This window comes from Cibotium barometz, chromosome 17 (assembly GCF_041138505.1).
Source record: "Cibotium barometz isolate CiBa-2024 chromosome 17, ASM4113850v1, whole genome shotgun sequence".
Classification (NCBI taxonomy): Eukaryota; Viridiplantae; Streptophyta; class Polypodiopsida; order Cyatheales; family Cibotiaceae; genus Cibotium; species Cibotium barometz.
This window is the reverse complement of record NC_141062.1, coordinates 39,428,789-39,441,252: the sequence shown is the minus strand read 5'-3', so window position 1 is coordinate 39,441,252 and position 12,464 is coordinate 39,428,789. Positions and strand designations below refer to the sequence as shown.

The window sequence follows — 12,464 nt, the reverse complement described above, 5'->3', positions numbered from 1 at the left end:
TAAAAATAAATAATAGTTTCCTTGTCAAAACTGGGCTTCCCTTTTATAGAAATAACAATATGTCCATGTATGTAAGGTTTTGCATAAAATAAATGACTAAAGCATGTAAGCTTATCAATTGACAACCCAACCATACAAAATGGGTAGAATAATAGCAAAATTGTGGCATATAGCCAACCAAAATAATACTATATATGACATTATAGTGGGTCTTCATGTGCCTTGTGTACAAACTATCATCAATGTAGCACTTCAATCAGCACCATCTCCACCTATCTCATAAATGCCAATCTATGACCCATGTGTGGAGGTTGATGCATCTCCTCTAAAAACCAAACTGTCTGAATGGTTGTGTGATGCATAACCTCTAAAAACCAAACTGTCTGAATGGTTGTGTGATGCATAACCTCTTTTGGAAGATAAGATATCCTTCATTATATGAAAATTCATCATTTGTTATCTTTTATTGAGTTCTAAGGCTCCAATCCTACTCATAAGAATCCTTCATGGCTTCAAAGGGCAAAGTCTCTATGGTAGAGATATGATTGATGCTTGGTCTTCTACTTAAAGCACTAGACACTACATTTTCCTTGCCAAGTTGATATTGCATCATTGGCTAAAAACTCTAAATAAAAGACACCCATTTGATATGTTTATTTGGAATCAGGGGTTAATAGAGCAATAGTCTAATACCCTATTGATCAGCCTTGATTATTAGGAATTCGGATAATATTTCCAAATACTAAGTGTTAAGAAACAAGATTACCTCAAGCAAGATGGCTATGGTGTGAGCTATGGTGGTTGAGAGAATACTAAGGTGGGTGAAGCCTAAGATTACTCATGATGATGATGAGTGTGTTGTGCTAATGCCGCTTTAGACTCAAGTTCAATTAGGTTACAAGATTAAGACTTGTACTCATAGAAAGATTTGAGATAGCTTGTATGATTTGATTGCTTGAAAATAACCCCTTTTATATGAGGTGAGTACAAATTGGCCTTGCTTGCCCATGTGCGATCATGCTTGCTTACCATGTGGCTGATTTCTAGGTGCTAGATACTCACTCCCTACCAAGACTTGTGCTCCATGGCACCATATTTCTCAACCCCCCCCCCAACCCTTGGTGCCAAATTTTAAGCTAATGCAAGGTTTAAAACTTCAATACCCCCCTCTGAGTGCTAGATTAGCTACTCTTAGGTGGTAAGGTTTAATTGAAACAAAAGACAAGAGACTAAGTCTACTCATTTGGTCACCTTTATATCATTTGAGATAAAACATAGGCTTGGGTAGTGAGGTTTGTTAATGTAGCTCTTAGAAGAGTCTATCCGTTGGAGATTTCCTCTTTGTTATTAAGGCCACCCTAACCCCCCTTGAAACACATCCAACAAGAGATTACCTGGTGAACCGCAACTGTCTCGTGAGAATATTTCCATTGGCCGAGCTCGCAACCCTTGAGGTCTCCAAGCTCTATAACTCCTTGAGAAGTAATTCCACCGCGTCTCCCACGAGCATTGTCACACCGCCGCGTTACACTACGTGTACTCATCCCTCCTCTCACTTTAGGCTCATAGGTGGCCTAATGCTATTACAATGACTACTCTCGTAATATATCCATGAAGTACATCACTTGGGACTTCATCCTAACTTACTATCACATGCTCTTGAAGCGAAAATTGCCATAAGTATTCCATCACACCATTACGGTGTCTGTCCAAGTTGTAGAATTGGACGCCATTGCTTCATAACTTGAATGTATGACCTTTTGGTGTATCTACCTTGACTCCTTGATATAAGATAATGGTACTCTTGTTAACCCTAGAAATGGGTTTCGACGAAGACTCCACTGCTTGAGTCTACATTCACTTTGGTAGTGTCCCATCCTTCCATAGTGGAAGCATTTCTTGGTGGTTTTGTTAAAGAGTGCTTGGTTGCTATCATTTATGGTTCCTTGTTTATTCTTTAGCTTCCTTCCTTGTTGAAGAAGTGATGAGATGCATCCTTCAAATGTGGGTGATGGAAGATTCTTTAATGCGGTCACTAATACATCATATTCCAATGGCATGCTCTTCAAGAGAATTGTTAATGCATCCTTCTCTCCTACCTTTGCATCTATGCGTTCCAATTGGGTCATTTTGGTCACATGTTGTGCTAGTGACTCATTGAACTTTATTTCTAACCCATAAAACTCAATTTTGAGATGAATTTCTTAATTTTTTGCTTTAGCCCCAACCATGGTGTTTAACTCTTTTCATGCTTCTTTGGCATTAACCTTATGATTAATGTGGTGAATCAGATTAGGCCCCAAATATAACTCAATGAGTGATAATTCTTGCTCATCTTTCTCTACCCACTCATCACTTTTGTCAGGTGCATCCTCTTTAATAATCTTCCACAGCTTTTTGTGCATTAAGAGGCACTTCATTTATTTCTACCAGGTGTGAAACCATTCCCCACCGAACCTTTTAATATAATGGATGAAGTGTTTACTGCCATTGAGAGGGTCTTAGCAATGAGTAGAACTCACTTGCTAGTGACTACTCTCATACAAGGTTGGCGGTGCTACATGAGGTTTTCAAAAGTGCAAAATCAAGCAATGACGTGATTTAAATGTAAGTAAAATACTATTCCAACTCATGATTGACAATCTCAATTTTTGCTCATAATAGTCAATTGAGTGTTAATGATACTAATTAAGCCTTAGTGTGATTAATAGGACTAGAGGGTGGAGTATCAAATTGAGCTCATATGAGTGGAAATTGATGGGGGTTTTTACATGGTAATGTTCCCCTCGATGAGAGGGAGTGGCCCAAGTAAACACCTTTATCTCTAGATCTTCAAAACAGTAGATCTAGCTTAAAAAGGGGCAATTTGTTTTTTTGTTGTAGCGCGACGACGACCTATGGATGAAATGCAGAGAGATTCGGACTACAGAGTCATTGGCCTATGGTCCAAGCACCCCTAAGAGAGATTTGCCTAATGTAGGGAAGCAACTTGTGTTGGTTTTCTGCAAAGTTATGGTGACTGTGCACGAATTGAAGTAAAAGGCTTGAGCTAGAGGGCTACCTAGGATTTCAACTTGTGTTGGTTTTTTACCAAGTTCTGGTGGCTGTGCACGAATTGAAGTAAAAGGCTTGAGCCAGAGGGCTACCTAGGATTTCAACTTGTGTTGGTTTTCTACAAAGTTCTGGTGGATGTGCACGAATTCAAGTAAAAGGCTTGAGCTACACGGCCACCTAGGATTGTGTTGGTTCTCTACCAAGTTATGGGGGCGACTATGCACAAATTGAAGTAAAAGGCTTGAGCTAGAGGGCCACCTAGGATTGGGAAAGATATTCCCAAGATAGCTTAATCATCAATGTGGAGAGAGTGAGGAGATCTCAGAGCTCCAATGCTGCAACTTCTCCTACACACACTATGTAAGAGGATGATGTTCTACTAATCACAATGATTAATGCTAAAGACATTGAAAATGACCAGCTGAAGGTGTGTAGAGAGAAGATGGGCTAGGGCTAAGGTGAGCTACTATGTTAAGAAACATGAGTACCTCAAGCAAGATGGCTATGGTGTGAGCTATGGTGATTGAGAGAATGCTAAAGTGAGTGAAGCCTAAGATTACTCATGATGATGAGTGTGTTGTGCTAATGAACCTTTAGACTCAAGTTCAATGAGGTTACAAGATTGAGACTTGTACTCATAAAAAGACTTGAGATAGCTTACATGATTTGATTGCTTGAAAATGACCCCTTTTATATAAGGTGAGTAGAAGTTGGCTTATCTTGCTCATTTGGGATTATACTTGCTTACCATGTGGTTGATTACTAGGAGCTTGATACTCACTCCCTACCAAGACTTGTGTGCTCCATGGCTAAGAGTATGTACTATAGTAGTAAATTTGTTGTCATATGTACTATAGTTACACTCTACAAGTTTCAACTTGCGGCTCTCATAAGCTAAGGGATGACCATCCTGCACGAGGATTGCCTCAATCCCATAGCCACTAGCATCAATCACAACTACAAAGAATGGTCTAGAAAAGTTAGGAAGTTGTAACACATAGGCATGAGTAGGAGCTCTTCACGGCTTGAAAAGATTTATCATGTTAATGAAATTGTTAGCCTTCTTTAGGAGATCTCTATCTTGGCGATATGCAATGTATACAAAGTTCTTTAACTAATTTCCTATAATAGCTACATAATATTAAGAATAATTATAAATCATGTATATCATAAGGTCTAGGCCAAGTGACATTAGACTCGATCTTCTTTGGTTCCACTCGAATGCCCTCAACTTAGATTATGTGGCCCAAGTACTCAATTTTGTCTTGAAAGAAACTATTCTTCTCAGGGTTGAGATAAACCTGGTTTTCTTTCAAAAGAGAGAATACTAGATCTAGATGTTTCTTATGTTCTTCAACGTTTTTTGTTGAACACTAGTATGTCGTAAAAGAATACGATCTCGAAATCTTAAGGAATATGTGGTTCATCATACGACTAAAAGTTGTAGAAGCATTGGTAAGTCCAAAGTGCATTACCAAAAACTCATAATGACTAGATTGTGTCCTAAACATAGTCTTATACACATCCTCCTTAGCCATTCTTACTTGATGATAAGTCAATTTTTATAAATACCCTAGCCCCTCTCAATTTATCTAATAAGTCATCAACTTTGGGGATGGGGTACCTATTCTTTATTGTAATCTTGTTTAGAGCTTTATAGTCTACACACATACGCTAAGTGCCATTATTTTTCTTGATCAAAAGTACGGGAGCACCATAAGGTGAATTACTAAGTCTAATCCAACCTCTATCTAAAGGTTCTTCTACTTAATGCTGTATTTCTTTTTGTTTTAGCATATTAACTCTACAAGGTGGTGTATTACTTGTTGGGAGAACTCAATCTTGTGGCTTGGGTACTTTGCATTTTGATGAGTCCGTTTCAAAGGAGAGGACTTGGATTACATTTTGATGAGTCCGTCAAAGGAGAGGACTTGGATTACATATCAACTTCTCCTACATAGGCGAAGCACATGATGGTGCTCCAATAAGAGGAGCAAGACATGCAGCACACGACCACTTCTAAGCCCCATGAGAAGAAAAAACCACAGCCCAAACCACGAACCCTATATATATTTAGGGTTCATCTTGAGCTAAGCCACGAGAAGATAACACAGAACAAAATCATAGACCATAAACACTCCATGTATAGAGCAAGAAGCAGGAATTAAAAAAGCCTAATGGCCATACCAAGAGTGCGTGATTGAAGCTTGCATCACAGGAGGAATCATTGTATAACAATAAGGGCATTATGTAGACGCTTAGCCCACAAACGCTATATATATAGAGCAAGGAAGCAGGAATTGGAAAAGCATGATGGCCAGTTACATGAAATGATGTTAAATTACATGGGTATAGTAATATGGTAAAGTAAAATTAATTTTAAGCACAATTCAATTACATATCGCACCCCTATGTAATTGAATTAAATATGTAGCCTGAATATCTACATATTTAGGTTCAGCGTCTATTAATATATTAGTGCCTAGCGCGCACTAATATATTAATAGACGACCTTCGTCTTGGGCTAAGGTTGATTTGAAAATAAAAAAAAAGGTTCGCATCATCCCCCCTCACGAGACAGATGTACATCTCTCAGACACAACATAACGACTCCCACGCTGTCTTCTTCTATAGAATGCGAACACGACTCTCTCTCTCTCTCTCTCTCACCACGGGGATCCGTCTTACATATAGCGTCAGCACTCCCTCTCTTGCACCACGGGATCCGTCTTACATACATCTCTCTCTCTCTCTCTCACGCACGCAGGGGCTTTGCCCCAGCTTCAATGCGGGGCGGAGCTCACTTTTAAACCCTTCATCGAAAAATCACGATACTCCATAAAGTCGGTGCTCCGAACAATCGCGATACTCCATTAAAAAAAAAAACTTGCTCTAAGGTCTAAGGCTTCTCTCGTTCATATGTAAGGTTACGTCTGTTGAAGTAATTAATTAATAACTCCCAAAATTGGGCACCCAATAATAATAATATTATTGGGCATACATGTGACCTAAAGTAGAATTAATTTCAAGCATAAAAGTAGAATTAATTTTAATCATAATTCAATTACACATCAAACTTACATAGTCCAAGCACAATGCTCTGATCCGAAGAAGCTCCTATGGCTATGGCGGCTTGTACTGCGGCGGCAGCCTCTTCGTGCATAGTGGGCAGCACACCATCTCCATCTCAATCAGTGGCATCTTCTTCCTCAGCATCTGCACAGTCTTTGGATAGCTCTCGCCATGGCATGACCCCCCTTTCTTCCTCGTTCACAGATTCTTCATCGCTGCGCTCTCGGCCATTTGCTGCTGCAGGCTCATCAGGCTCGCTATGGTCCCTCCTTCCTTCGCATAAAATGTGCAGAAGAAGAAGAGCGACCACAGGGCCTCTCACCCGTATGATGCTGCCATCAGAGTAAGTTCACCCCGAACTCTATTCAGAAGAAACTCTAGCCCTACACAGTAAATAACATTAAACAGTAAAAGATCCTGAATAGCATATATCGTAGGAACCGTATGTAGATGTACTCCTGGATTGCAATTCATTAATCTGACTATTGTCATGTCCAAACCCTTACATGATGCAGAGCTAGAAAGCCATAATTTGAGCTTTCTAAGAGTTAGCAGCTCTGTACTCGATTGCAATTTGACACACTGTTTTTCTCATTTTATGTAGATACGCTGATAGGGTTTCCAGCCCCAACCGGCCAAAGTAAGTCTTCTAGGATGCCGTCCTTGGAAATGTCATGTTTTTTGTCCTTTTGTTGTTTGGGGGGTGTGTTGAATCCATTACATGTGGTGAATTTCTATTGGTAACATTGTTTTGCAAGGGTTGGTAGATGGTCTGCCAGGGCAATCAAGTCATTTAGCATGGCTGAACTGGAGGCAAGAAAGCTGAAGTACCCTACTACAGGCACAGAAGCTTTCCTGATGGGCATTCTAACTGAAGGTAACCCTTCTATCTCAGCGTGCGTGCATACATGTGTGCATGTGTGTTGTTTTACAGATATAGAAGTTGAGAGCTTTACCACTGTATATCCCCCCCCCCCCCCCCACCTTCTCTTTTACCCCTTGCAACAGAGCATTGCTGCTCTTTGTTCATAGATGGAGAATTGCCTCCCGTCCAAGTCTCTGCTTGTCCTATGGGTGGGGCGATGATATTTGAAGGCGCTTGGTTCAGTGTTCACATGGATGGTTCACAAGTATCTATAAAAAGGCACACTATCTGAAGCCATATGGATATTCGGCTTGGAAATCAGAGCAGTACTTACACATGACCATATTGCAAAATTGGTGTAAAGTGGTTATCATAATTGTGGTGCCGTGTAGTAAGACTACCATGCTTAGTGAAATTGACCAACTGCTGTGGCTGGTTCATCTGTTGGTGCTTTTTCTATCATTGAGCCTGGCCGACCCTACCTGCCTACCATTATGCTTTCTTTGCAAGTTTCCCCTACAAATTGGAGCCATGAATGCAAGGCTTTCAGCACACTTCACTCCCAATTTTTTTTTTCAAAGCACAAATATCTAATAGTTTGTCTCATGCACACTGTGTTAGAATTGTGCATCTCAGTGTTGTATTTGCTTTACCTATTTATTGGGTATTTTAGCTATTGCTCCTATTTTTGGAAGTCGGAGCAAGTTGGTCAGTTATGAGCAGTTGGCCAGTTCACTCCCTTCACTATAAAAGGGGCATCACATAATCACTTGATGTAGTTCAATCCCAAGCACAAGTTCAACACTTTCTTGCTGGCTATTGCCATTGTAAAGCTTTATGCTTTTATAAAAGGTGATCTTGTCCACAAGCTCTCTCTCCTTTGCTCCCTCTTCTCTCTCTTATTTTGTTTATGCTTCCGCCTATGCATACTCCAACATGGTATCACTCGCTTAGGTTCAGGCTGCTCCACACTTCAGGCTGCTCCACACTTCTGCAATCTGCTCGCCATCTCTTTCTTTGCCTTGCGTCTTTTTTTCCATAGCTTCTGCTGGCTGCAGATCAGTCCCCTACAGTGGCTGCGTTTCACTACCCGGCTGCGTTTTCTGGTCCAGCCATCATCTTCTTGCTGTCGGCCAGCCTTCTAGTCTGGTTGTGAAGTTTTGTCTGCGTTTTCTACTTCAGCATCTATTGGTGGTGAGTTTCTTGCATGAGGTGTCGCTAGACGCGTGGCTCTACATCTTCTTCTTCCTCCACGAGTCCCTGCCCTTTCGGTAGGAAGTTCCCGGTGGTTCTAGGACTGTTTTGCTGCTGTCCAGCCTCTTTCTCTCTTAGATTTGAGAGGGGGCTGATTGGTCTTGGTGCCTTGCTTCATTGGAAAGCATTTGAGGAGTTTTGGAGTGCTGAGGTTTGTGTTCTTTGTTGCTCTGTGGATATGGCTCCCCCTTGTACGAACAAGGATGACAAGTTGAATGGACCCAACTATGCCCATTGGAAGATGCAAATGCGGAGCTGGTTCATCTACAAGGGTTTGTGGGAGATTGTTTAGGGCGGTGGACTCAGGATCATGAGGATGAATTTCTTGTGGAATGACAAGACTGGGAGAATTGCGATTCGAAGGCGCATTCAGTGCTTGTGCGGACCATCACACAGGAGGTCTCACCGGCCGTGCAAACTCTCACCGGTGCTCATTAGTTATGGTCTAAATTGGAGGATCTCTTTGCTTGAGATTCGTCGATGAGGGCAGTTACTTTGCAAGGGTAACTCTACGGTTTGTTATTTCGTGCAGGTAAGCAGTTGTATGCAGTCGTTCTCATAAAAGCCAAGGTTATCCATGACCAGTTACTGGCAATGGGTGCTTCTTTGTCCTCTACTTAACGGACTGCACTTATCCTCACCAAGCTTCCTCTGGAGTATAATGTGATTTCTCGATCTTTGAGGTGCCAGGTCACAACCACTTAGTTGGATTTTGATGATCTTAGCTCCCTACTCTTGGAGGAAGAAACCGTCCTAGTGTCACAGGATAAGATGAAGGTGTCTCTCAACAGTTTTGACCAGGAACTTTTCACAATTCAGAAGAAAGGTCGGAGTTGCTGCTTCTCTTGTGGGAAGAGAGGATATCTGTCCAAGGATTGTTTGTCCAAGAAGAAGGACAAGACCAAGGGCAAGTCTTCATCTCAGAAAAAGGGCAAAGACATGACAAACGACAATGATACAGATTCCTCTAGTAACACATCTAGGGCTCCCAGGGTGCTTCCGGCTTGGGTACATGGAGTTCCCTCCATGTGCTTCTAGCCAGACGACGCTTGTGGGCGGGAGAGGGGGCCGATTGTAGCTTCACTTACTGGTGCATGGGAACCGTGATTCGGAGTTTCAAGCATTAGACAATTGGCAGGCCATGGTTGTCTTTCGTGTAGTAGAAATAATGAATTGGATCTGTTCCGAGTTCATTGTTTGAGGCTTTTGGGACGTGATGTGTTTTCCGTCCACTGTTGGGGATTATGGGATCGGTGTGTATAGCATCTCATCATCTATTCTTGGAGTTCACTGCACACTTGTGTAGGAATTCGTAGCCAAGTAAAGTTCCTTGCTGTTTGTGGTGGCATTTTCTCATCATCTATTCTTGGAGTTCACTGCACACTTGTGTAGGAATTTGTAGCCAAGTAAAGTTCCTTGCTGTTCGTGGTGGCATTTTGTTTCGAGGAAATAGGTTGGTGGGTGCTCTCTCCGAGGTGATTCCGGTATCTACAGTACTGGAGGGTCCATGTTTGCATTTTCATCAGCTTATCTTCTTCAGACTCTTGCACACTATGAGTTGCAGAGGGGGTGTTAGAACTGTTCATCTCAGTGTTATATTTGCTTTACCTATTAATTAGGTATTTTAGCCATTGCTCCTATTTTTGGAAGTCGTGAGCAAGTCGGCCAGTTATGAGCAGTCGGCGAGCTCACTTCCTTCTCTACAAAAGGGGCATCACATAATCACTTGATGTAGTTCAATCCCAAGCACAAGTTCAACACTTTCTTGCTGGCTATTGCCATTGTAAAGCTTCATGCTATTATAAAAGGTGATCTTGGCCACAAGCTCTCTCTCCTTTGCTCCCTCTTCTGTCTCTTATTTTGTTTATGCTTCCACCTGTGCATACTCCAACAACACATTGGTCGGGAACATGTGCGTGACACATGGCTTCCTGGTAGTTGGCCAACCAAGTGGGGTAGTAATTGAGAAAATTGCATGCTCTTCTTTGTGGTTTTTTCATGGTTGGGTGATGCCTCATTGACTATCTTTTGTTGCACTTGGTTTGAAGCACAGTTTCTTTAATGGTTTCATGTGATTGACATGGAAATATACTTTCCATGATTAAGAAAGGTTGAAAGTCAGGAAAAGAAAGCTTTTGGCAATGCTTGCCCATCTCTTTTGACACTTTGTTTCGTGAGTGGAGAAATATTGTCAATATCAGTCTTGTTTAGGCATTGGCTAGTGATTATCATGGATTCACTGCACAGTTGGGCCGTAGGATTTAGATGTCAGAGGTGGAGGGCACTCCAGCAGCACATTGGCAGTCCGAAAGTCTCCCGTTGCATTTTCCCGTAGATTTCTGGAAGTGGCCGTGGGGCAGCTTTCGGTCGCGGAAGATCACTCTTTTCATGTGTCTACTGGCACATAGGAGCTTAGTAGTTGGCACATGGTTGGCCATTGGGGGTAGACCAACATCATGTAAGAGGTGTGGCCATCCTCAGGAGTCTCAGCGTCAGTCTTTGGGATTGCCCAAAGGCCCAGTAGGTCTAGCAAAGGATCCTACGCATTTTCACTATGGATTGGGCTCCCACCCGTATTGTTACGTGGGGCGCTATTGCTTGGGCCACTGAGGCCACGATCATCATGCCGTATGAGGAGAAAGGTGGGGGACTACTAGCCCTTTAGGTCTCTCACCTTTGTATTTCATTTCCACTGTGCCAGTTCCGGCTCCGGCTACTGGTCGTTGGACCCCAGGTTCTTGCCAGAGATGGGAGATTTGCAGTAGTATAGCTGCATGGTATATTTGGAGAGCTCGGTGTAGCGAAGCCATTGAAGGCACCCTCATCCCGCTAGCGGAGTCTATTCGGAGAATCTGGCTCGATATCATTCATACTCTCCATGGTCAAGGAAGCATCGGAAGGCCTTCCTCAAGATTTGGTGGCACGGTCCCTTTCTTACAGATGGTGGTGGCGACTCCACTTGGCATCACAGTCCACTTGTGTGGGTATTTCCCCCTTCCCCCATTGTATGAGATAGCCTTCTCCTAGAGCGGCCTGCCAAAGGAGAAGTGCATCCTCTTCTTTGTTCATCTTGACTGGTGGTTCCCCTTTGAGGACGGATTTGTACTTGGTCATTTTGGTTGTTTTTCTTGGTATAACTAATAGAAGGATCTTTTTCCTGAGAAAAAAAGACTCTCTCTTCTCCTTCTCTCTAGTACTCTGTGTCAGTTTGTGCATGTGATTAGGGTTAATCTTCATTAAACAAGCTTCCACATAAGTATGCACATTACAACTTCATTGTGTATTATGGTGACACATTGACACTTCAATTGACACTTCACTCTCCTTACTCCATGCTAGTGGATTGGCTGGCCATTTCTAACCACACTAACGGCCAATGTCTTCCCCAGCTAGGATTGTCTTCCAACAGGGCAGGAAGGAAACCTTGCTCTCATACCAATGTAACCGGTCACGGGATTCTCAAACACTCATGTGCGCTACTAATCAATTAGATACTTAAGGCCACAACCACAACACCAAATCCACAAGCATAAACTTAAAATACAATGGCACTACAGTGGGGCCAGAATGGACCGACCTCTGTCTTGGAGTATTTGTTATTCCAAGGAGAAAAAATTACAGTACAAGCAATGAGGGCCTTTCCTTTGGCCTTTTGTGCGCTACTAATGGAATAAGATACAACACCAAATCCACAAGCATGAACTTAAAATACAGTGACACTACAGTGGGGCCAGAATGAACCGACCTCCCTTTTGGAGTATTTGGTAATCCAAGGAGAAAAATTTACAGTACAAGCAATGAGGGCCTTCCCTTTGACCAAATTAACGACATACAATATTGAATGTTTTTGCCCAAAGCTTACTTCCTGTAGATGGTACTGAGCTTCCCCAACTCGCAGGTCTTGAGCACTTGCTGAGCAGCCAACACAACCAACTCTTCAAATAAACATATAACTGGATTCTAAAACCAAAAATTACCTCTGATACAACAGATATGATAAGGTATCACAAGCACGTATGTACCCAAGACACGTACAACAGGTACTATGATGCAGTAAGTGCCTGTAAGCAGTACAACAGCAAGTTCAGATTCAAGGTATACAGCTAGGACAGCCTGCTTGTGACATGTATGGCCAAGAGATGCAGGCACAGCAGCCAAAGCAGAAGCATCAGAACAAGTCGGCCAGTTGATAGGCTATATGGAGGTGACATCAGCAACG

The 12,464-nt window shown here is 42.2% G+C and overlaps 1 protein-coding gene across 2 annotated transcripts in view; it reads left to right on the top strand.

Moving 5' to 3' along the window:
• The first annotated feature begins 6,112 nt into the window (after positions 1-6,112).
• Positions 6,113-12,464, top strand: part of LOC147629989 (ATP-dependent Clp protease ATP-binding subunit CLPT1, chloroplastic-like) — a 28,710-nt gene continuing 22,358 nt past the window's right edge. The window contains exons 1-3 of one of the 2 annotated variants that reach the window (XM_086811546.1): positions 6,113-6,469; positions 6,731-6,766; positions 6,894-7,003. In XM_086811546.1, coding sequence (XP_086667672.1) covers positions 6,174-6,469; positions 6,731-6,766; positions 6,894-7,003 — 442 coding nt within the window. In that variant the 5' untranslated portion in view covers positions 6,113-6,173. Of the gene's footprint in view, positions 6,470-6,730; positions 6,767-6,884; positions 7,004-12,464 lie in introns of both variants that reach the window. The other variant, XM_086811545.1, reaches the window with a different exon arrangement.